A 27,047-nucleotide genomic window follows, 5' to 3' on the forward strand; every position below is an offset into this window, starting at 1 on the left:
TTATACAAGGGAATAATCACCTCCTTATCCCTGCTAGAAAAATTCCTGTATATCATTGACAAGACACCATGCGCTACTCTTGCAGCTCGTCTGCACTGCTCAGAGAACTTCATATCTGCCTGCACAATTACCCCCAGGTCCTTTTCATTCTCCACCACTGTCAGTGTAGTACCGCAGAGTTGATACGTTGCTCTGGGGTTACTGTTTCCCATATGCAGCACTTTACATTTGTCGATGTTAAACCTCATTTGCCACCTCTCAGCCCATCTGTTCAACCTTTCCAGATCCTGTTGCAGCAGCATAGCGTCAGTATTGTCCTTAACGACCCTGCCAACCTTTGTATCATCTGCAAACTTGGACATTAAACTTGATATCCCATCATCAATATCATTCATAAACACCGAAAACAACAACGGACCCAACACTGAACCTTGAGGAACTCCACTAATAACATTAGTCCACGTTGAGCAGTGTCCATTGATTACCACTCTCTGTCTTCTGCCACTCAACCATCCCCTTATCCATAGCAGCAATTTGCCTCCAATGCCACACTGCTCCAATTTGTGCAGCAGTCTTCCATGTGCAACAGTATCAAAAGCCTTTCTAAGATCCAAATATATAATATCAAAGTTATTCCCTGCATCCAGTTCTTTTGTGACTACATCATAGTATCCAATCAAATTGGTCAGGCAAGACCTGCCCTTAACAAAACCATGCTGCGTCTGAGCTATAACTGAATTCTTGTCTAGATGATCCTGCAGTGCTTCTTTAACCAGTGCCTCCATTAATTTACCTGGAACAGAAGTTAAACTAACAGGTCTATAATTACTTGTGTCAGCCTTTGATCCTCCTTTGTGAATTGGGGTTACATTTGCACATCTCCAGTCTATGGGCACCTCCCCTGAGTCCAAAGAAGCTCTCATAATTATGGCTAGGGGTTTGCATACTTCCTTTGCTGCCTCCTTTAATATAACTGGATAGATCCCATCCACCCCAGGTGCCTTTTTTATGTTTATCCTCAACAATCTCTCCTCCACTTTCCTCTCAGTTATTACAAAATCATCCAGCTCACTGCCAATGTTTACTTTACCTACATCATTCTCCTTCCTGAATAACTCCTCATGCGTGAATGTAGATGCAAAATACTCGTTTAGATTGTTAGCCACCTGAGCAGGATCCTCAACTGTTGAACCATCAATATCCAGTGGACCAATCTGATTCATCCCTTTCCTTTTCGAGTTCAAGTATGTAAAAAACTCTTTTCTGTTTTTCTTTGCATCCTTTGCCAAGGATTTTTCATAGTCTGCCTTTGCCTGCCTAATCTCCTTTGTGACTTGGTTACAGACCAACTTATATCTATCATAGGCTTCCATGTCACCCATTAATTTGTATGTATCCCATGCATTTTTCTTCTCTGCCACATGTCTCATTAGCTCATCTGACAACCATTTAGGCCTAAACCTTGAACAATATTTCTTAGTTGGTATGTAAAGCCTGGTAGCCTCCAAGATTAGTTCCTTGAATGCTTCCCATTTTGAGTTTGCTGTTGGTAACATCATCAGTTGGTCCCACTGTATAGAATTTAAATACTGTCTCAGACCATCATAGTCGCCTTTACGAAAACAAAAACCCTTCCCTTTACCTCTGATGGTAGTTACCTCCTTGAGTAAATCCCACTTCAACACACTGTGATCACTGCCACCTAGTGGTTCATTTATCTGCAGGTTCTTAATGCATGAAGAATCACTACTGATAATCAGATCAAGAGTATTGCTCCCTCTTGTTGCCTCACGAACATGCTGATGTAGAAAACAATCATCCAATAAATCCACAAAAGCCTTGCTAGTGTGCGAGTGACCAACCCACAAATTCCAGTCAATATCTGGGAAATTAAAGTCCCCCATTATAAGACTCTCAGATTTACTGGCCCACTCTATTTCCCTGTACAATATCTTATTATACTCATCAGAGTCATTAGGCCTATAGCACACTCCTACTCTCAATTTTGATTTCCCTATGCTTATGTCGCACCAAACTGACTCGACACTGCCCTGTCCATCGATGTCGACTGGCTTCACTTCCTTGGACTTTATGTGTTTCTTAATTAATAGCATAACCCCTCCTCCCCTCCTGTCCTGTCTATCCTTTCTATACACATTGTATTCCCCAAATTCCAGTTCCGCATTACTTATATCTGTGTGACACCACGTCTCTGATATCCCAACAATATCTGCCTTTGATGTTTTGAGCAATACCTCAAATTCATCAAATTTATTTACCAAACTCCTAGCATTGGTGTACACGCAGGTATACATGCACCTGTTTCTATTCTTAGCTACCCTAACACAACCCATGTGTTTACTTGTACCGCAATGACTACCAGCAGTCTCTGAAATATCCTGCATCTTGTTTTTCAGACTTCTGCTCATTTGAATAGAAGCAGTGCAAGAATCACTTCCACCTCTGCCAGTGGCTACTGTTAATCTATTAGTCCTTGTATCCCCCCCAACTAGCAGTTTTCCGACCCACCTAACACTGCCTCGACAGCATCAGAAAAAATTCTTGCACCCTTTCTATTTAAGTGTATCCCATCCCTGTAGAAGCAATCTCTCCTGTTAACAAGTACAGTCCAGGCTGAAAAAAATTCTACCCCTTGAGCCTTGCACAATCCCTCCAGGGCCGAATTGATCGACAAGGCTCTCATCATATACTCCCTCCTATCGTGTCTGGGCAGAATTGCAGACACTTTCAAGTTCAACCCTAATTCACGGCTTTTTTTCAACAGTGACCTGTACTTGCTAAGTAATTCCGCCGGTCTCCTATCTAAAATTAAAGAGTGTTTTGTTAAATATCTAGAAGGAGCATGTAGATGAAGTGAGGGAAGGTGATGACATTGATTACTTTATTTTATTTTACTGTTTAGTTTAATTTAATATAACTACTTTGTTGCTTTTATTATTATTTTTAAAATTTTTAGCTGGTGCTGCATTATTTTTCCAGTGATAATACTTTCTTCAAGAAGATTGCATACATTTCTTTTGGTGTATTGGTCATTCAGCATTAATGAAAGGGTTAACCTTAAATGATCTAAGTTCAGTATTTATTGTGATGGTGTTATAAGTATGGATTTTGTAGTGAAAGTTAGTAGGTTTAGGATGAGATGTGAAAATTTATAATGTAAAAATATAATATTTGAAGTAAAAGATTTATGGAAGAGTGGACTGCTATTTGACATGAAGATAAGGAATGAAAAATTAAAACTTTGACTGTACTGTCAATTTTGATAGACACTAATTCTAATGCATATTTTTATTTTTGCTTTTGTTTTTTCTTACAGACTGATATAATGTTTGATTACAGTCGCAATCTTGGCCAGGAAAATATTGTGGTTTCTGTAACCGGCCTTCACATTCTTTCTTGTATATATGGGAAAAGAAAACAGACATTGATTACTGTAAGTATCCATTTTTTTTACTAAATTTTTGGCAAAATAATATTCTATTTAATTTGAGTTTCATAAATTAAATACATCTTAAGTTAAAAAAATTATATTGATCATTACTGTATTTTCAAGTTTAAAATTAGATTTCATAAAAATAAAATACATATATAGATTAGCATAATTGTTAAGCATGCAAACAGCTAATGTAGCTTATTATCCATTAAAACCTGAGTTAAATATTCAGGCTTCTTATTTCCTTAATGAATCTACTATAGTCAGTATTTCAGAATTGAAGAACAAAAATACCAACCTTCATATCGTCTGCAAACTTAGACATTAACCCTGACTTAGATATTGCCTTCATCAATATCATCGATAAATACCAAATACAGCATATTTTTATTGCTTTCCATGTAGTGGCCATCCGTGGTTCCAGGGTGAGCAAGAAACTGGAGACTGAAACAAAATAAAAACAACTAAGAATGTTGATAATTAACACACAGTCCCTATCAGATAAACTCAGTTAGTGACCCAGATCACTTTGACAAAGAGACAGAAAAATGAAGAAATATCAGGTCCAACAGCCAACACCTCAATACTTGATAATTCACTCTAATAGTAAGAAGCCCTTAGGGAAAATGCCACCCTTCTTAATCCTGAAGAGTTCACAAGGGTTGGAAGGGCAGCTTCACTCAGGTGATATCCTTGTAGAGACCAGAAGTGACAAACATTCAGAACTGCTCCTCCAAGCCACAATTGAGTGAATGCCGATCATAGTTACCCCAAACAAGACACTGAATTCATTCTATGACGACATCTCAGAATGGGGATTACCTTGAAATATGAAGAGGAAATCTGTGCTGAATTAAAATTTCAAGGTGTGACAACTGCAAAACGAATATTTGTACACAGGGATGGGATTCTTTTCCTCCCTAGAAACCTTACCATTATGTTTAATTCACCAACATCTTTTAATTCAATCAAAGTGGTTATCTTAACTATCCATTACCTTCATTTAGGTTCAGTAAATGCCAGAAATATGGATGCTTGCAAATAGCCTCCTGTACAGCCCTTGCATTTGCTCGATTTGGTGCAGAGGGCCATAAAATCATATTCTCTTCAGCTACAAAACCCACTTGCATTAACCGTGAAAGGGAGCACCCTGCATGCTCATGAGCATGCCAGAGGTGGAAGGAAGAAATATAGTGACTTGAGGCAGATCTGAGCATATCATAATTGGAGGCAAAAAAGCAAGAAACCATTAAACACCAACAAACTTTTATATGTCAGAAGGTAGCAAGATGTTCCATCGGAAAATAAACTGAAATGAATATCCCACTGAAAGAATTATTTACTCCTGTCACATTCTCCTTATAAACTTGCAATATACCACACAGAATGACCAATCAGCTACCACTCCTATATTTGTACCTATCTCTTATATCTGTATCTGTACCCATTGCCCCACTACTAACAAAACAAAGCTTTAAAGAAAAGCATAAAAAAACTTGAATGGCCCGTTAAAAATGAATGTCGATTTCTAGGAATTTTCATTCCTTTATGGAGGAAGAGACAGCATACTGAACAGTTTGGACATCATCTATACTTTCCTAAAAATTATATATATATATATATATATATTTTTTTTTTTGGAAAGTATGAACTTGTTATGGATTCTGTCATGATACTGACGACATCAAGGCCCTCCACCAAATTCATGAATAAGCTTGCTTTCACTTACAGGAAACATATTGAATCAAATGCAACCCTTCCTTTCATACTATCACAACTCTCTCTCTCTCTCTCTCTCTCTCTCTCTCTCACACACACACACACACACACACACACGACAGACAGACAGACAGACAGACAGACAGACAGAACTGGGACCTGCCCATGGGGAATTGCTATCCTTGTAGGCACACAGACTGTCTTTCATCCTATAACACTTGTTACTAACATAAAAGCAGATCACCAGTGGGGAAGGGGGAGTGCTGTCATTAATGGAAGCAGACATTTCATATAGCATATGCTCAGTGATAATGACCTCACCATGAACTGACACCTTCTTGCATACTACCTAACTTAGTGGGAGACTGTCTTCCTTTAAGTTATTGTGTGGAAGATTGATCAGGATGATTGGAATGGCTTCCAACATCTGATGAATCTTAACATCATTACAGTCAGTAGCCTAATAGTGATGCACTGGTGCATGTCACAGAAAACATTGTCCATGTGGTTGCAGTTGCGATTCTGAAGGTCTCCCTGGTTTCCATCATTTCCTGCAGGGCTAATTGCCTAACCTTTACATGTGCATCAGCCAAACCATGCTGAATTGACCATTGAAGTGAAAAGGAATTTTGGATCTATTTCACATCATCTGTAAACCAGTACTAAGATTTTGCCTGGTACAAAATCTAGAAAATGAGGTGAAAATATACTCTTCACCCTTCATTGGGTGAGCTGTTGCTCTTGGGGAGAATATTTTCTCATGTTTCTGCAATATTATGTTATTCCTCAGAGTTCCTGGTCATAATTTCACACCAGAGTCTTTTTCTTTGTGGTTGACAGCCATTTATTGTGCCAGAACAGTACTCATACTAAGGGAAATGCAATTGGACCAATTGGCATCCATTATGGAATGAATAAGCATGTCACCAAAATCTGTGGATCATTTGCTCTATCTGTATAACAGAATTTTTCTTGAAGAGTGGTTTCTAGATGCCTGGCACAAGATAATCATCCTTCCCTTTGGTAAATCAGGAAAGTATTCTAAAAATTCTTACCAACTATTGACCTGTCAATATGTTTGTGCATATGTTTGTGCAAAATCCTGGAGAGAATGGGCCCTGCTCATCTTTTATGATATTTACAATCAGATAACCTCCACTCTGGCATGCAGTGCAGCTGCCAAAGAAACCAAAGAAACTGGACAATTTAATTAGACACGAAAACATCTATCTTGGGTGCTTTTCTAAAATGAGAATACCTGGTGTCTGTGTTTTTTGATACAGAATAACTTTATGACACGACTTGGAGAATTGACACTTTAAAAGACCTTTATAGCCTTATCTTAGAGACCACTTCCTCCTTTCTCCAACTGCAAACAGCACCTTCTATGTTTTTGACACTAGAATATTTTCTCAGTCATGCAAACATGGGGCTGGTGAAAGACAATTGCAATAAGCCACTGATTGCCTTGACTCCTGGGCATTGGCTAATGGTTTTAAGATTCTCACCACACGCAAGGTGGTGCTGAGTGCCAAGTGACAGTTCCCAAGCAATCTCTCTAGTGCGATTTTCTAACATTTTTCCTAGGGAAAAATGACAAATGGACAAAAATGGAAAATACCCTCCTCTGCATGTAACATTACTGCTTTCCTCACTAGCATCATCACTGCTACACTCACTAGAACCATTACTGCTACACTCACTAGAACCATTACTGCTAACCAGTATATACGGCATATACAGGGTGTCTCAAAAATATTGGTACAAATGTTTAGGGGAGGTAACATCTAAAGGAGTGTGAATTGCATAGGAATCCATAACCGGAAACATCACTGTAAGTCAGTGCATGGCGCTGTTCATCAGTTTGCGAGAGAGAAAATTTCTGGTTTACTCATTCAAGCAGTAGTCGCCGCATGAAGAGCATGCATCGATATATGAACTGTGAGCTGGCAGACATGCACTTAGTGTATGGATTAGCAGAGGGCAATGGACGAGCCGCTCAACAAATTTATAGAGAACGCTTCCCAGACAGACATGTACCGGACCACCATTTGTTTGCATGTCTGCATCAAAATTTGTGCGATTATGGGTCATTTAGAGATAACAGGAGTAGTGCGGGCAGACCACATTCGACGCAAACTCCCACCATGGAAGAAAGTGTGTTGAATGCTGTCTGGCATGACGATTCCTTACACCCCTTTCATCTCCAAAGGGTTCAGTTACTACTCCCCCAAGATCATCCTGCACGTGTGGCTTTTGCACAGTGGTTTCTCCAAGTAAATGTTCAAGACTTAATTTTCCAGCCTATGTTTTGGTCACGGACGAGGCTTATTACACTCGGGAAGGCTTATTCAATCAGCACAATGCTCATGTGTGGGCTCACGACAACCCACACAGTGTGTGCCCCCATGCGGCACAACATCACTTCACAATAAATGTGTGGGCAGGTATGGTTGGTAACTGCTTAGTCGGCCCATACCTGTTACCATCCCGCATGAACTCCACTAAATATTGGATCTTTCTTGAACAAGTTCTAGCAGGGTTACTTGACGATGTTTCAGCAAATGTGAGACGCAACATTTGGTTTCAACATGATGGAGTGGCTGCCCATTATGGAAGGTGTGTTCATGACCATTTGAACAGGCATTTTGGGCGTTGATGGATTGGCCGTGGTGGTCCCGTTGCCTGCCCCCCACGCTCACCTGATTTATCGAGCCTTGATTTCTTTCTGTGGGGGCCCTCAAATCTATCGTATATGAATCACCTGTGGAGATGGAAATGGATCTCGTGGTGAGACTCGTCTGCGCTGCTGCTACTGTCAAAGAAATTCCAGATGTGTTCGACAGTGTCCACCAATCCATGCTGCATCGGTGTCACGCATGCATAGCATCTCATGGTGGAACCTTCGAGTATCTGTTGTAACATCATGAAATGCATCCATCTTGTACTCCATTGTTAATATTATGTCAAATGTTTGCCACTAATTACTGTCTTGTGTCATTTCTGCTTCTTGTGCCTCTGCTACTACTTTCCCGTGATGTTTCTTGTTATGGGTTCCTATGCGATTCACATTCCTTTAGATGTTACCTACCTCCCATTAATGTTTGTACCAATATTTTTGAGACACCCTGTATATTAAAAATAATAGGACTGTAAGTATTGCTTAAGAATCAAATTCTAATAAATTTATTTTTTTAATTTTCAGTAAATATTTTAATAATATTTGTTTTTTCCAAGTCTTTCAAAAACCAGAATGTATACACAATTCACCTAAAAGAATCCAGAGGGTATACCCGCTTATACCCTCCACTACAGCCCAGCTGCTAACCTTGCTTGCAACATTACTGCTTGCTAACCTTGCTTGCAACATTACTGCTTGCTAACCTTGCTTGCAACATTACTGCTACCTCTGCAATGTACTGCTTGCTAACCTTGCTTGCAACATTACGGCTACCTCCGCAATGTACTGCTTACTAATCTTGCTTGCAACATTACTGCTACCTCTGCAACGTACTGCTCCCATTTCCGGGGCCACTGCGACCCAATGTGCTGTCAGTAAGCAAAATCAAATTTTTAATCCCAAAATATTTGGATTAAAAAATAAAATAAGGCATAAATAATTATTATTAATTTATTGAAAAAGAAAAGAATTACAATATATTATATTACAATATAATATAATGAAACATAAAACAAAAATAACAGAATCATTCTGAAATTCTGGAAATAAACTTTAAATTCTAAATCACAGTAATCGTACACACAATAATAAAATAAAAGGAAAATTATAATATTAAAAAAATGTATGTTTCCTTGCTTTAAAATGTGTTAATTTATTAATTATTTCATCTATGTTTATTTTTTTTCCAAAAGATCATTTTCAATTGAAATTATTGTCAAATTAGAGAGTCATTGTCGATCGTAAATAAATTGATTAATTTTAATTTTGAAAAATTCCATTCACTTGAGGCAACTGAAACTGATAAAGTTAGAAAAATTCTTAATGCAGCTGCTACATTTGGAAAAGTATCTGCAAAAAGCGTTTGTTTTTAAAAATATATTGTAAAACTTCAAATGGAGTAATTTGAAGTCTTTAATAGTAGAAGAAGTAGTCTTTAATATAAATTTGAAGTACTCTAAGTTCTTCAGGTAATACTAAACCATCATTATCGGACTCATTACAATCAATGTCACTTAACTTAATATGTAAATCTTTGCAATGATTTAATAAATTGTCATCTGATCATTTTTTTAAATTCAGAAATATTATTACTAACATGTAGGTTAGTGCAACTGCATCATTTTAACATAGTTATCTACCAAAGTAGTTAAATTAATTAATTAAATTGGCATTGTTTTGATTATATCTCATATTGCGAATGCCTTCACAACGAGTTGCCATGGTATTGTACTACCTCAAATAAATAACACTTCACCAGTGGAGAAGACTACTGTTATTATACTGAAGACTACTACTACAATAAATAACAGAAGAATACTGTTATTTATTCTCAGTGGATACCACCACCCAGACAGCAGCATTTCAAAGCTTGTTGGCTAGGCACCTCCAGCTGGAAGTTTAAAAAAGCGAATTACTCTGCCCAGATACTTCTAGACAGTCTTTATATTCAAAAACAATCTAACTATTTACATAACCAATCAAATATTGACTGCAGTTAATGCTTCCATTCCAAAGTCCAAGACATTGCACTCACAAAAATCGCTAGTGGAATACAGATTGCTTTAATGGCAAACAGGAAAATGCATGGAATAATTTCCACAAGTATCCTACCACTAGTAAATTGCTTATAAAAGTAAAAAAAAAAAAAAAAGTAAAGTGCAGCCATTATCAACCCACTGCAGGATGGAAGCCTCCTCAACAATTCATGCTGAGGGAAATGGACCATAATCTGCCACGCTGGTCCAGTGCGGGTTGGCAGATCGACCGTATTCAGCAGTCAGGGGCTTGAACCCCGGTCTACTCAAAGAGCGTGTGCTACTGCACTCCCGCTCCTGCCCACTCGGCTACGGAGGCCGTGCTTATAAAAGACTCAATGCTAAAGCAAGACAAATTAGATGGAAAGTAAAATGTGACTCGTGGATTGCTTTTGCCTCAACCCAACAATTTCAAATTCGTTTGCCTGCCCACTCCAGTACTTCACTGTAAAGGGAAAGATGTGTCTACTCCTGAGGAAGTTGCTAATGCACTAACAAATTCATTTGTTACAATCTCTGGTTCTACCTCTTATGTGTCCTCCTTCCAGAACATCAAAGCTGGTGCAGAACGATTTAAAATCAACTTCTTCACTCATCGATCATTCCCATATGACCAACCTTTTACATTAATAGAACTTAAAGGATCATTAAATAGATCTTCCAACAGTTATTCTTTCGTTATTGCTTTACCAAAACCAGGCAAACATCCTTCCCAGGTTCAAAATTATAGGTTAATATCTCTCACGAGCTGTGTGGGTAAAATTTTCCAAAGGATGGTTCACACAAGGCTCACTTGGATCCTGCAGTCATGGAATCTCCTGCCAGATCATCAGTATGGCTTTCAGAAAAGCAGATCAACCCTAGATGTGCCAATCAAAGCTGAATCTCACATCCTCAATGCCTTTGTCATGAAACAACATCCAGTCGTGTTCAACTTAGATCTTGAAAAGGCATTTGGAAAAGGCATACTTGGAATCATGGTATTATAATGGATCTTTACCATCTAGGACTAATGGGACAGTTGCCTGAAATAATTCAAAATTTCTTGCGCCTGCATTCTTTTCAGGTCTGATATAAAAACATTCTACATCTCACATTCAGGAGGAAGGTGTACATTCAGGGTTTGATATTTGGTTCAACACTATTCGCAATTCGAGTTAGCAACATTGACACAGGATATCCCAAAAACCATTGAAGCTTACATGTATACTGATGACCTTACCATTTCCTGACACTCTCAAAGTATGAACACCGCTTCAACTAGCCATAACCAAAATAGAATTCTGGACTTCATGGAATGGTTATTGACTTTCAGAAAAGAAATGCACTACCACTCACTTTTGAAGCAATAGGCTCTCCATCCTGATCCTGAACTAGAAATAAACAAAACTTCAATCCCACTTGTTAATACGATTAGATTTCTTGAACTGATATTAGACAGCAAGCTAAACTTCCAAACTCACATCATTCATTTAAGAACCACTTATTTAGAGCATTTGAATATACTTCGATTAGTCTCATCTGTGTCTTGGGGAGCCGATCAGTATACCTTACTACACCTATATAAGTCTCTGATCTGTTCACACCTATATTACAGTTCTCTGTTATACGACTCTGCTAGGATAAGCACATCAGAACGGCTAATTGTCATCCAGCACAGTGCTCTGAGGACAGCCCTGGGAGTTTTCAAGACATCTCCAGTCGAAAGCCTTTACACTGAAAGGACAGAATTCATGGGATAGTTGGTTCTTGGGCAACATGATACTGTCACCCCTCTCGATAATAGACAAACCCACCGCTTAACAGATATATAGATGCACTGCATTCATGTAGACAGTAATTTGATGTCAGTATAAATAAACATCGTGAGTTAACCAAATTTGAAAGAGGGATGATAGTGGGTGCCCGATGCATGGGTCACTCTCCCTGTATTGAAATTGCACTATCCCTGTTTGACAGTATCAAGAGTGTATCGAGAATGTGCAATTTCTGGAATAACAACTTATCGTGGACAGAGAAAGGTGGTGGATGAACATGGCCATCAACGTCTGTCTTGCATTGTTTCAGCCAACTGGAGAGCAGCAGTGGTACAAATCACTTCCAACTTCCACGAGGGAGGTGCCAGAAACATCCACCAAGACCATCAGGCAATCATTAGCCACAATAGGTTATGGGAGCCACCAAACCACCAGAGTCACATTGCTAACACCATGGCACAGGACTCTGTGCCTCAATTGTTCAAAAGAACATTGGCACTGGACCTTGGATGATTAGAGACAGGTCTCCTGGTCCGATGAGTCCTGTTTCCAGTTATTTTGAGCAGATAGCGGGGGGGGGGCATATCTGGCGGAAACTGCACGCAGCTATGCACCCATCATGTCAACAAGGAACTGTTTGGGCTGGTGGATGTCGATAATGGTCTGGGGCATGTTCATCTGGCACACATTGGGGCCTCTGGTACATCTAGATGCATCTCTGAATGGTCCAGGTTTCAAGTTACGTGTCCATCCTTGCTTTAGGAGCATTAGCAACTAAGGCCATATTGCTCCATCTGCATCCCTTCATGGTCATCGTGCACCCACAGGGCAATAGACTCTTCTAGCAGGACAATGACTAGAACATGGTTCAAAGAGCATTCTGCAGATTTTATCACCATGGAATGGCCTCCCCATTCACCAGACATAAATTCTCTGGGGTTTCTTTGGGATGCTGTGGAAAGGTCCATTAGAGGTTTGGATTCTCCACCCAGGAATGCAATGGAATTATGGACAGCGGTGCAGCAAGCATGGATAGTAATACCTGTGGAATGCTTTCATGAACTAGTGGACTCAATGCCTCATTGTGTGACTGCCCTTATCCTGTTGAAAGGTGGGCCTACCCATTACTAGATAGATATCCCATGATTTCTGTTCACTCAGTGTACCTTGAAGTACATGATCTGCTATTAAATTTCACAGGAAAACATTGCTATCTCACTATGATCCTAAATCCGAATTCATCCCATCCCATCCCATCCTAGTTAGGAGTATCTGTATAATACCTAATGGGATTCATTTATGAGAGTAAGCCATATGAAAACCAACCTGTATCAATTAGACTTAAAGAATTTCTTTGTACTTGGTACATTGATCTAAATGACTTTTCTCGAGACACAGCTCTTCCTGTACCACCCTGGTTACATGTTTGTTTTCATGTTGATGTCATATGTGCTGAATGTTTATTTGCATCATCTTCTGAGTTGTGCTGATCAAGGAGGTGCATTGTTCAGAAATGTGTTTCCTAATATTGAAATATCATTGGAATTTGCTTCTGGAAGAACAAAAACAACAGGCATTGTTAGCAAAATTGCAGGGATATTGTAAGAAGTGGTAGTGATATCTGAAAAATGAATCATTTTGAATTACCACAGATGATAGTAATCATAGTGTTTCTAAACTATATCCCATTATGGCAACCAGGGGCGTGCTGACTGGGGGTGCAAAGGGTGCAGCACACTCGGGCACTGAATATTTAGGGGTGCCGACGCTAAAGGCCATTAAATTATATAATTCTTATATTACAAATCTTAACAAAAAATTATAAAAAGCAAGGAAAATTGATTTTATGTAATGACATATGGGTAATGTTATTGTTATAGTTTACTATAGGTATATATTTTTCTTTGTTGTGACAAGCATTGCATTTCTTTTATTTTTTTGTGTTGATATTTCTGTAAAAAGTTTTGTTTTCTGCAGTTAATGCAAGTTACTTTTTTAAATCTGTCTGTAATTTTTATTCTTTTTTTTGGTCTCATATTTCTGATAAATATGGAAAGAAAAACCATTTGTTTTATGTTATGCAATTATTTTCTTTCTGTAAATTTGATTAAAATACAATTATAAAACTTTAAATGGAGAGTTTATTATTTTTAATATTCCCTTTATATTTTCAATGCAGGGCTCTATATCTGTTAGAATCAAATTTTTTATAGATTAATTTTAAAAGTGGTAAAGAATATCTACTAGTTGCATTTTTATTGCTCCAGAAAAAAAATTTTAACCTAATATAGGTGGCAAATAAATAAATTTGACTCTGATAGCTGAAAAGGCATTCAACGTTTTTTTGCCAGTCATCGTATGATAGTTAAGATGATTGGACATTGCACCAGTATTGGACCGCATCTTTGCTGGACTAATGTAAAGACATAGATCCATAAGACATGTACTATTTAATATTGGTGTAAATACACCATGTTTACCCATGAGTTTAACTACATGTAGTAGTAGTATAAAGGCATCATTTGATTTTATCTCATATTGTGGCTACCTTCACAATGAGATACCAGGTATTGCACTATTTCGAATAAACGCTTCTCTAATAGAGGAGACACCCACCGATTAGTGAGCCAACAAGCTCGAAAACGCATCTGGGTGGTGGTGGTGCCCACTGAGAATAAATAATAGTACTCTCCTCTATTATTAAAGTGTTGTTTCTTTGAAGTATTGCAATACCTGTATCTTGTTGTGAAGGTAACCACAATATGAGATAAAATCAAATGATGTCTTTACACTACTACATGTACTTAAACTTATGGGTAAACTATGGTGTATTTACACCAACATTATATAGTTAATTTCAACCCATAACATATTATGCCTCATGCATTTAGTCTTCAAAATAAGACATGTACATATGAATCGAACTCCTGTTCATTAACTTTTCAGCGACTGACTAGAAAACAGTTGATGTAAAAGGCCTAAAGGGTGGCAAATTATTTCTTGCACCCAGGCGGCAAACACCCTTGGTATGCCCCTGATGGCAACCTTTTGTAAAAAAAAGAAAACGTCAACTTGAATACATTGCTTCCAATTTCTCTGTTGGTACTTCTAATTCCCCTCAGTGGAAGACACTGAACTGTCACCCACTGTATGTGAACCATATTAACTGGTATAGCAATCTCATTTCATCTCTTCGATTACCATAAACTTATTCCATCTCTTCCATAGACAGTAAAGTGAATTTAGTTGCTATCATGGACAGTTAATTCTATTTTCTGGTCAACTTTATGTTCTGTTATTAAACAGAGCAGAAAATTGAGTATGCTAAAAAAAATGTATGTATGATTAATTCCATAATCATTAATTAAATATTTTTGAAAGATAGCTTCAGAATGCATAGTTTGATCATTTTAATTCAACTGAGGAGCCTTTTAATAATTATTAAATATATATATTTTTTATCTTTCATTTTCAGTCTATCATATTGCATGTAGCTGTTACTATTATAAAATAATTATAATTTTAATTTTTTTAATTTTAATTTTAAAAAAAATTAATAATTTTAATATGTTAATATTAAAAAAATATATATTTTCAGATTCCGTTTAATAGTTCTGAAATATGATGAGAAGTCACTTAAATTGCTATCATTATAACTGTTGAGCCTGTTCGAACTGCTGTTGTTGGAGATCATGCTGCTTGTACAATTCCTAGACATCTGCAAGTCTCTCCTCCTGTCAGGTCTTCAATCTCAGTATTAGTCTGCAGCTGGTCATTTTGATTAACTAATTTCCCCTGATGCAATCCATGGGTTTTGCATTTGTCTAGTCCAAATTCCAAACTGATATCATTGCTAAATTCTTCGGTGATCCAGAGTAGCTGCTTGAATTGCTCCTCAGTTTCCACATAGAGCTTGATATCATCCGTATACATCAGGTGGGAGAAGCTGTACATTTTTCTTCTGCCTTCTTTGATGGTATATCCATACTTGCTGGTATTGAGCTTGGTTGATAGTGGGTTGAGTGCTAGACAGAACCACAGTGGGCTCAGTACATTTCTCTCTAAAAGGTTCCTCTCCTGATGGGGATCAAACTGTTGTGATGTTCTCGACCTTGATGGTGATACTACATTTTGCCATGGTTGCTTCTGGGAAGTTTATCACTGTCGGATTGACTTTGTAGATCTTCAGCACCCCTGGTAACCATCGATGAGGCACGAAGTCAAAGGCCTTGCGGTAATCAATAATTCTTGTAAGCCTGCTCTATAACTTTGGCATCAATGGTCAATTGCTCATTGCATCCTTTGCCCATCTGCTTGTGTCCCTTCTCCCATTCTGCCAAGGGTCTGATATCTTCTTGGTTATACAACTAGTCAGGATCAATCATTTGAAGACAAGTGATCAGACTGCATTTCACAGGATTTCTTATATCTTGGTCCTTAGCCTTCAGGTGTGTGATTCCTTGAGAATGAAACTCTGAGTGGCTTATTCTGTGTACTGCTCTGTCAGTACTTGTGTGTGGAAGTTAACTTCTTGTAACAGTAGTTGCTGATGTTATATATTCCTGGAATTCTCCATTTGTGGGACTTTCTGATCGACTGTTGTACTTCTTCCTCCTTAATCATATACTTGGGTTTAAGGAAAGCTTTTGATATTTTTGCACATGGAAGAGTGCTGTACAAATTGGAGCACTATGGCATTAAGGGAAAATTGCTACTATGGATAAAGGGATGTTGAGTGGGAGATGGTAGAGAGTGGTAATAAATGCACACTGCTCTGCATGGACTAATGTTATTAGTGGAGCCCCTCCATTGGTTCAGGGCCCATTGTTGTTTTGTGTATTTATCAATGATATTGATGAAGGTATATATCAGGCTTAATGTCCAAGTTTGCAGATGATACAAAGGTTGGCAGGGTTGTTGATGACAGTAAAGACAGTATGCTACTGCAACAGGATCTAGAAAGGTTAGGCAGATGGTCTGAGAAATGGCGACTGAAGTTTAACATTAACAAATGCAAAGTACTTCATGCCAACATGATTCATCGAGTGGTGCCCAATCCAGCACCCTCCAGAAAATCTTATGGGTAGAAGTAACACAAGAGAAATGTGCCAACTGTGTGGTACTACACTTAGGGAAGTGGAGAATGAAAAAGACCTGGGGGTAATTGTGCATCAGATATAAAGTTCTCTGAGCAGTGCAGATGGTCTACCAGAGCAGGTCATGGAGTCTTGTCAATGATATATAGGAATTTTGCTAGCACGGATAAGGAGGTGATTATCCCCTTGTATAAGGCCAAACTTTGAGTACTGCATACACATTTGTATGCCTCAATTTAAGAAGGATATAGAGTTGCAAGAATGATTACAGAGAACAGCAATAAGATTGGTGAGAGGAACAAAGTAGTGCTCATATGAAGAAAGGCTTAAGGCTTAATTTCTGCAAATTGCAGTGTTTAGAGACTGGGCACTTGCTGCAAGATTATCTGAATGAGGTGTATAAGGGATCCTTCCTCTTGCTCAGATTACAAACCGAGGGGATACAAACTGAAATTGAGGAAAAACAGTTGTCGAATAGATGTGCGAAGTTTGCCTTTAGCCAGCAGTAGTTGATTGCTGGAACTGACTTCCATCTGTGTGTGTGGAAGTTGATAGCTTAAATAAATTTAAGGCTGAACTAGACAAACATTTGGAGTGACCGGATGGGTGAAATGGAAAGGGTTTTTTTTTTAGGCTAATGCTGTATAAGCTTGCTTTCTTGCATCATATGCCTCAACTACTGCTAATGCTAATTTCTTTGACATCCTGTCTCAGGTCTGTATACTTTGTGATCTTTTCCTCATAGATTTTCTGGAGGTTGCTGGCATTGGGCACCACTGTGTGAATCATGTTGGTATCATTTTCCTTCTTGTTGATGAGGGTTATGTCTGGTCTGTTGTGACAGTATGGCATGGTCCCATTATAGGTTGTGAGTAGGGGGCTCTAGTATTCGCTGAGGTTTGTACTTGTGATATGGTACACTTTCTTTGATCAATATTATTATTATTAATTCTCCCTAATTGGTTGCGGTTTTCACCCTGTGATAGGTACTTGTACTAAGTGTACAGGATATGCTATGTGTTACATTACTGTTCATCAAGGAACTCTCTAAATCTACAGGTACTCAGGATTGTGACTTTCTGGTTTCTTTTAGGTGTTCTCTGGGAGGCCTATTGCCTACCTGTTGCTTCTAGGCTCTTGTGTAGGGTCAAACATCGGTTCGCACCAAACTGGTGTTTGAAATCCATGATCGGGATGATGTTACTTATTCTATATGCCATATCTTTCCTTTCTTATGTTGTCTGTGTACTTCCTGATCTTTTCCTCGTGAGTTTTGCATTAATCAGATTGGTAGCCTTTTCCTTCTTGTTTATGAAGGTTTTGGAATGGGGTCTTGAGTATGGCCTGGGGTTCATACTTGTTATTCAGTATGCTTTCTTTGATAAACTGGTATTTCCTTGCTAGCCTCTGAAATATTATCCTGGTGACCTGGTCATGTCTATAACTGTACTCCATCTTTTGTGATCAATCTGCTTCCTGTGGTGATGTATCGGATCATTTTTGAGGCCAGGTGGCATCATTGACTTTTCATCTGTCACTCCAGGTTCTTTGATGATATATTTTCTATAGTTCCTGGTGTTGAATACCTGATCTCGGTGAGCATGAATGCTTCATTCTCAAGAAACAGCCTTATACTCATGAATCATGCATTCAAAGCTATTTTATTTATGTGGTTTTGATGAAAGTCATTGTAGTGTCTGCCGTGGAGTGTCTTTTTTGACCATCTTTCTAACTTCATTTGTTCCATAAGGGCAGGAGTGGGCGAGTGGGGTATGTCGCTTGTCTATCCTCCTCATGGTCCGATAAAGTGGTGCTATGTTTTTCTGGAAGTAATCATTCAGGTTCTCTATTGCTTTATTCTGTTGCTCCTTCTCTCTGAGCTATGATCAGTCTCTCTCCATGGCTACTTCAAGTGGTGTTGGCAGCTCTTGATCATCATTATTCTTGTCTTTTGCAATGTCTCCTCCAGCTGAGTGTTAGTCAATTCTATGTTCCCAAAGGAGTATGTTAGCACTGGAACAGCATAGATTTTACTTTAACTGTGTTTCCTCCAGGAAACACAGTTAAAGTGGGGATGATGCAGGTTCAGTAGTGAACCTGCATCATCCCCAGGTATTTGTAAGTGTCTCCCCTGTTCCTCCTGGCATCCTTTGTTCATTTGCTTGCATCATTTCTGCTGCTTGGCCACGATTTTCTGGCTCTCCAAGTGCTCTCATATTGTCTTGGTTATTCAGCTGATCAGAAGCTTGTATATTATTGAGAAACAGCTAATTGGCCCATGTTTCTTGTATTTTGTTCTTTAGCCTTCAGGTATGTGATTCCTTAATGTGAAACTCTGGGATTGTCTCTTTGTGACTTATTGGGTGAACTGTTCTGGTAGGTGCTTATGTGTGTTTGTGTGCAAGTACTTCTTGTACCAGTAGTTGTTGATGTTATTTATTCCTGGGGTTCTCCAGTTGTGGGACTTCCTGATTGATTCTTGAAATTACTTTTTCCCAAAACTCCCATTCTGTTATCTATTCTATGTACTTGGTTTTTTCCCATTCTAGTTCTATCCATTGCGCTCAGCTATTAAATCTTACTTCACTGCTCCATATGTTGGCCCAGAAATACTTGATTCTCTTCTGCTAGACTGGTCTGTACCATCTTTTCCCCTTCATGTCAGATATTCCTATAGAAGGCTCTTTGGTTTTCATTGAAGATTTGGTTGTTTAAACACATCTCTAGAAGCTGTGTTTATATTGATGTAGTCTATGCTGAGTGCGAGGAGGTTCTGCTTCATTGTGTCTAAGTATTTTTATGTTCTCTGATTTCTGGTCTTGTGTTTGCATAGGACGTCCCTTCTGATGATACTCTTCACTTTTCCAATAAACTTGTTACTCCTACTCGGGGTTTACTGCTTCCCATATATAGTACTTTACACTTCATTTAACTTCATTTGCTACTTCTCAGCCCATCTGCTCAACTTTTCTAGATCTTTTTTGCAGCAGCATACTGTCATTAGTGTCATTAACAACCCTGCCAAACTTCGTATTGTCTGCAAACTTGGACATTAAGCCTGATATACCATCATCAATATCATTTATAAATACAGAAAACAACAATGGACCCAACACTGAACAATAAGGGACTCCATTAATTAGTCCACGAAGAGCAATGTCCATTGAATACCACTCTGTCTTCTCCCACTCAACCATCCCTTTATCCATAGCAGCAATTTGCCTCCAGTGCCGCACTGCTCCAATTTGTGCAGAAGTCTTCCATGTGCAACAGTATCAAAAGTCTTTCTAAGATCCAAATATATGATATCAAAGTTATTCCCTGCATCCAGTTGCTTTGTGATTACATCGTAGTATCCAATCAAATTGGTCAGACAAGACTTCCCCTTAACAAAACATGCTGTGTTCGAGATATAACTGAAGTCTTGTCTAGATGATCCTGCAGGGCTTCTTTAACCAGTGCCTCCATTAATTTTACTGGAACAGAAATTGAACTAACAGGTCAATAATTACTTGTGTCGCCCTTTGATTCTCCTTTTGAATTGGGGTCATATTTGCACATCTCCAGTCCCTGGGTACCTCCCCTGAGTCCAAGGAAGCTTTCATGATTATGGCTAAGGGTTTTTTTACTTCCTTTGCTGCCTCCTTTAATATAACTGGATAGATCCCATCTACCCCCAGGTGCCTTTCTTATGTTTATCTTCAACAATTTCTCCTCCACGTTCCTCTCAGTTATTACAAAATCATCTAGCTCACTGCCATAGTGTAGTTCACCTCTGGCATTCCCCTCCCTCAATAACTCCTCATGTATGAATGTAGATGCAAAATACTCATTTAGTTTGTTAGCCACCTGAGCAGGATCATCAACAGTTGAACCATCGATATCCAGTTGACCAATCTGATTCATGCAAAGAAAAACAGCAAAGAACTCTTTGCTGTTTTTCTTTGCATCCTTTGCCAAAGATTTCCCATAATCTGACTTTGCCTGCCTAATCTCATTTGTGACTTGGTTACAGACCAGCTTATATCTATCATAAGCTTCCCTGTCACTGATTAATTTGTATGTATCCCATGCATTTTTCTTCTCTGTCACATGTCTCATTAGTTCATCTGACATCCATTTAGATCTAAACCTTGAAAAATATTTCTTAGTTGGTATGTAAAGCCTAGTAGCGTCCAAGATTAACCCTTTGAATGCTTCCCATTTTGAATTTGCTGTTTGTAACATCATTAGTTGGTCCTACCGTATAGAATTTAAATACTGTCTCAGACCACCGTAGTCACCTTTATGAAAACAAAAACCCTTCCTTTTACCCCTGATTTAGTTACCTCTTTGAGTAAATCCCACTTCAGCACACTGTGATCACTGCCACCTAGTGGTTCCTTTATCTGCAGATTCTTAATGCATGAAGAATCACTACTGATAATCAGATCAAGAGTATTACTCCCTCTAGTTGCCTCCCAAACATGCTGATGTAGAAAACAATCGTCCATTAAATCCACAAAAGCCTTGCTAGTGACCAACCCACAAGTTCCAGTCAATATCTGGGAAATTAAAATCCCCCCATTATAAGACACTCTGATTTACTGGCCCACTCTATTTCTCTGCACAATTGCTCATTATACTCATCTGATTCATTTGGCCTATAACACACACCTACTCTCATTTTTCCTTTCCCAGTGCTTATTTCACACCAAACTGAATGGAAACTGCACTGTTCAGTGATGTCGATTGGCTGTACATCTTTGGATTTTATGTGTTTCTTAACTAATAGCATAAGCCATCCTCTGTTCCTATCCTGTTTATCCATCCTGTACACAATGTACTCCTGAGATTCCAGCTCTGCATTCCTTATATCTGTGTGACAGCTCGTCTCTGATATCCCAACGATGTCTGCCTTTGATGTTTTGACCAACACCTAAAATTCATCAAATTTATTTACCAAACTCATAGCATTGGTGTACAAGCCAGTATACATGCACTCAGTGGCAGGCGGATTTCCCCACAGGCGCACAAGGTGCACGCCCGGGGCCTCTTAAATCGAGGGGGCCTCAAATCTCAGGTCTCAAAAAAAAAAAATTGTTTCATTTAAAATTTTTACACTCATCTTTATTACCGTTACTGAATAAAACTATAATTTAACATGAGAAGTTAGTAAACTCTTATGCGAATATTCCTACATATTATATGAAATATCTAAGCAAACTAAGTGAATCTGAAGTAGAATACATATTACCATTAATACTTAAATTAAAACACTTTCAGTGTTTTCCTAGTGGAGGTAATTTGTACATGTACAAATTATTAATTGGGGGTTTGCAATCTACATTTCCGAATGTAGAAACAATTCTAAAAATATTTTTGACAATTCCTATTTGCAGCGCGAGTGGTGAAGTTCATTTTCAGTTCTTAAAAGAGTTAAAAATTACTTACGAAATTCCGTATCTCAGTTGCACTTAATTCAATTGTCAATGATGTTTATAGAAAACGATGTTGTATGGTTATTAGATTAAAAATCTCTGATTGATAAATTTGCTAAAGCTAAATCGAGAAAAGTTCCTATTTAGTTTAATTTTTATATTTATTTAAGTGCATAACAATCTGGACGTTTTCAGGTTAGCCAGTGCTACCTTTGTGTCAATGACAAAAACTTAAATTGAAAAATTAAACTTATCATTGGCTATGCTGAAAAAATTCCCATTTTTATACAGCCATTGACATCAGTACACCTACCCTCTAATTAATACAATAAAAAACATGATGTTATTTTATATTCGAATATATTTTTAATGTTTAATAAACAGACTGATAACTATGTGGTTTCAATGTATTTTTTTATTAATAAATCAATTTATGCACTTCTGTAAAAAAAATCCAACTCGACCTGTAATGATGAATAAAAGAGAGTAAATATAGAGACAAATTCCAGTTATATAATCTAAAATTTTTTCTACCTCTTAAAATGTTGCAACTTGCAAGATAGGTAGGGAAGGTCACAAATAAAATATGGTGCTACTATAGCCTGCATTCTATGCGTGATCTGCATTATACCGTGATACCGTGCAATTTACAGGCAGGGATTACTATGCAAGCCCATGCATTCATGCTACATACCCTCTGTTCTGCATGCCTGCCTGTCTGTAGGTTACAGTGGGACCATGAATTCATATCATATTGGCGTAGTACGATGTACGATTTAACTATTTTATCACTTTGGTTTGGAGATTTGTTGTTTTCGTGTATTAATGTTAAATTTGGGAGGGATGTAGTTGTGTCATTTTTTTTCATTTAAACATTAGTTAAAATATGTATGAAAGAATTGCGCAACCAAAATGATTAAAACCGCAACACCAAATCTAGACCGCATGCTATAGTAAAAACGTGCACGTAGAATGCACACTGTAGTGGAACTGAAAATATATAGAAGGGGGCCTCAAAATTGAATTGCATTAGCATTAGCATTAGTAGAGGCATTTGATGCAAGAAAGCAAGCTTATGCAGCATCAGCCAAAAAAAAAAAAAAAAAAAAAAAAAAAAAAGTAACATAAATAAATAAAAATAACCACTTCCACTTCACCCCTCTGTTCGTTCGAAATACCTGTCCAGCTGAGCCTTAAACTTATTTAGGCTATCAACTTCCACGACAAGGGATGGAAGTCTGTTCCACCCACCAACCACCCGCTGGCTAAAGGCAAATTTCCGCACATCTATCCTACATCTGTCTTTCCTCAATTTGAATTTATGCCCTCTCAGGTGATTTTTCTGAGCTAGAGGAAGAATCCCATCAGCATTGAGCATGCTCAAACCATTCAAGGCTTTGTACACCTCTATCAGATCACCCCGCTGGTGCCTAGTTTCCAGACACTGTAATTTGCAAAACTTAAGCCTTTCTTCGTAAGAGAACCCCTTTGTCCCATTCACCAATCTAGTTGCCCTTCTCTGTACTCGTTCCAGCAGCTCTACATCCTTCCTGAAATGAGGCCTCCAGGCCTGTATACAGTACTCTAGGTGTGGCCTGACCATTGCCTTATACAAGGGAATAATCACCTCCTTATCCCTGCTAGAAAAATTCCTATATATCATTGACAATACACCATGAGCTACTCTTGCAGCTCGTCTGCACTGCTCAGAGAACTTCATATCTGCCTGCACCACCACCCCCAGGTCCCTTTCATTCTCTACCACTGTCAGTGTAGTACCACAGAGTTGATACGTTGCTCTGGGGTTGCTGTTTCCCATATGTAGTACTTTACATTTGTCAATGTTAAACTTCATTTGCCACCTCGAAGCCCATCTGCTCAACCTTTCCAAATCCTGTTGCAGCAGCATAGTGTCAGTAGTGTCCTTGACAACCCTGCCAACCTTCGTATCGTCTGCAAACTTGGACATTAAGCCTGATATACCATCATCAATATCATTTATAAATACAGAAAACAATAAAGGCCCCAATACTGAACCCTGAGGGACTCCACTAATAACATTAGTCCACGATGAGCAGTGTCCATTGATTACCACTCTCTGTCTTCTCCCCCTCAACCACCCCTTTATCCATAGCAGCAACTTGCCTCCAATGCCACACTGCTCCAATTTGTGCAGCAGTCTTCCATGTGCAACAGTATCAAAAGCCTTTCTAAGATCCAAGTATATAATATCAAAGTTATTCCCTGCATCCAGTTCTTTTGTGACTGCATCATAGTATCCAATCAAATTGGTCAGGCAAGACTTCCCCTTAACAAAACCATGCTGAGTCCTAGCTATAACTGAAGTCGTGTCTAGATGATCCTGCAGTGCTTCTTTCACCAGTGCCTCCATTAATTTTCCGGGAACAGAAGTTAAACTCACAGGTCTATAATTACTTGTGTCAGCCTTTGATCCCCCTTTGTGAATTGGGGTCACATTTGCACATCTCCAGTCAATGGGTACCTCCCCTGAGTCCAAGGAAGCTCTCATAATTATGGCTAAGGGTTTGCTTACCTCCTTTGCTGCCTCCTTTAATATAACTGGATAGATCCCATCCACCCCAGGTGCCTTTCTTGTGTTTATCTTCAACAATTTCTCCTCCACTTTGCTCTCAGTTATTACAAGATTCTCTAGCTTACTGCTAGAGTTGAATACACCTCTGGCATTCCCCTCGCTGAATAACTCCTCATGTGTGAATGTCGATGCAAAATATTCATTTAGTTTGTTAGCTACCCGAGCAGGGTCATCAACAGTTGACCCATCGATCTCAAGTGGACCAATCTGATTCATCCCCTTCCTTCTAGAGTTTACATAAGTAAAGAACTCTTTGCTGTTTTTCTTCGCATCCCTTGCCAAGGATCTCTCGTAATCTGCCTTCGCCTGCCTAACCTCCTTTGTAACTTGGTTACAGATCAACTTGTATCTATCATAGGCGTCCGTGTCACGTGTTAATTTGTATGTATCCCATGCATTTTTCTTCTCTGCCATATGCCTCATTAGTTCATCTGACAACCATTTAGGCCTAAACCTTGAACAATATTTCTTAGTTGGTATGTAAAGCCTAGTAGCTTCCACGATAAGTTCTTTGAATGCTTCCCATTTTGAATTTGCTGTTGGCAATATCATCAGTTGATCCCACTGTATAGAATTTAAATACTGTCTCAGTCCATTGTAGTCGCCTTTACGAAAGCAATACCCCTTCCCTTTACCCCTAATGGTAGTTACCTCTTTGAGTAACTCCCACTTCAGTACACTGTGATCACTGCCACCAAGTGGTTCATTTATCTGCAGATTCTTAATGCATGAAGAATCACTACTGATAATCAAATCAAGAGTATTACTCCCTCTAGTTGCCTCCCGAACATGCTGATGTAGAAAACAATCATCCAATAAATCCACAAAAGCCTTGCTACTGTGTGAGTGACCAGCCCCCAAATTCCAGTCAATATCTGGGAAATTAAAATCCCCCATTATAAGACTCTCTGATTTACTGGCCCACTCTATTTCTCCGAACAGTTTCTTATTATACTCATCAGAGTCATTAGGCCTATAGCACACTCCTACTCTCAATTTTGATCTCCCAATGCTTATGTCACACCAAACTGACTCGACACTGCACTGTCCAGCGATGTCGACTGGCTTCACTTCCTTGAATTTTACGTGTTTTTTAACTAATAGCATAACCCCTCCTCCCTTCCTATCCTGTCTATCCTTTCTGTAGACATTGTACTCCCCAAATTCCAGTTCTGCATTTCTTATATCTGTGTGACACCACGTCTCTGAAATCCCCACAATATCTGCCTTTGATGTTTTGAGCAATACCTCAAATTTATTTACTAAACTCCTAGCATTGGTGTACACACAAGTATACATGCACCTGTTCTTTTTCTTAGCTACCCTAACACAACCCATGTGTTTACTTGTACCCCAATGATTCCCAGCAGTCTCTGAAATATCCTGCATCTTATTTTCCAGGCTGCGGCTCATTCCAATAGAAGCAGTGCAAGAATCACTTTCACCTCTGCCAGTGGCTACTGTTAATCTATTAGTCCTTGTATCCCCCCAATCTAGCAGTTTTCCGACCCACCTAACATTGCCTCGATAGCATCAGCAAACATTCTTGCACCCTTTCTATTTAAGTGTATCCCATCCCTGTAGAAGCAGTCTCTCCTGTTAACAAGTACAGACCAGGCTGAAAAAAATTCTACCCCTTGAGCCCTGCACAATCTTTCCAGGGCCGAATTGATTGGCAGGGCTCTCATCATATACTCCCTCCTATCGTGTCTGGGCAGAATTGCAGACACTTTCAATTTCAACCCTAATTCACGGCTTTTTTTCATCAGTGACCTGTACTTGTCAAGTAATTCCCCCGGTCTCCTACTCTTAATATCATTAGTGCCAACGTGTACAACTATATCACCTTTTGTGCCCTTAAAAGATGATATCCGCTCTACAACGTCATCAACTTTTGCCCCTGGCAGACATACCCTGGTCCTATTCCACCTATCCTTTTTACAAAGCATGTTTCCCGTTTCCCTGACAATAGAGTCACCAACAACTACTAGTTCCTTTGGGACCAGCGCATTCTGCCTTGGGGGTTGCCGCTGTGTTCCGCGATGACCAAGTGCAAGCTCTGGCATTGGTGTGGGCAGCTGAGAGCTTGATGGGCCCCTCACTTGTAATCCTTCGAGGGCATCCACCCTATCCTTCAAGCTCTCATATAGGCCCATAACAACGCTGAGTTGTCGCCTTATCTCCTTACACTCCTTGCATCGCACACACACAAAGACATCCCCCATGGCAGTATCATGTCCCATACTTGACTGCTCCGCAAACATCAAGCAA

The 27,047-nt window shown here is 38.9% G+C and overlaps 1 protein-coding gene across 1 annotated transcript in view; it reads left to right on the forward strand.

Moving 5' to 3' along the window:
• LOC150088255 (intermembrane lipid transfer protein VPS13A-like) overlaps positions 1-27,047 on the forward strand; it is a 3,009,916-nt gene that overhangs the window by 1,392,152 nt on the left and 1,590,717 nt on the right. Inside the window, exon 37 of the mRNA XM_090370087.1 lies at positions 3,338-3,454. Coding sequence (XP_090226213.1) covers positions 3,338-3,454 — 117 coding nt within the window. The remainder of the gene's footprint in view (positions 1-3,337; positions 3,455-27,047) is intronic.

Source organism: Mastigoproctus giganteus, chromosome 3 (genome assembly GCF_048544385.1).
Source record: "Mastigoproctus giganteus isolate SK-2022 chromosome 3, ASM4854438v1, whole genome shotgun sequence".
NCBI lineage: Eukaryota > Metazoa > Arthropoda > Arachnida > Uropygi > Thelyphonidae > Mastigoproctus > Mastigoproctus giganteus.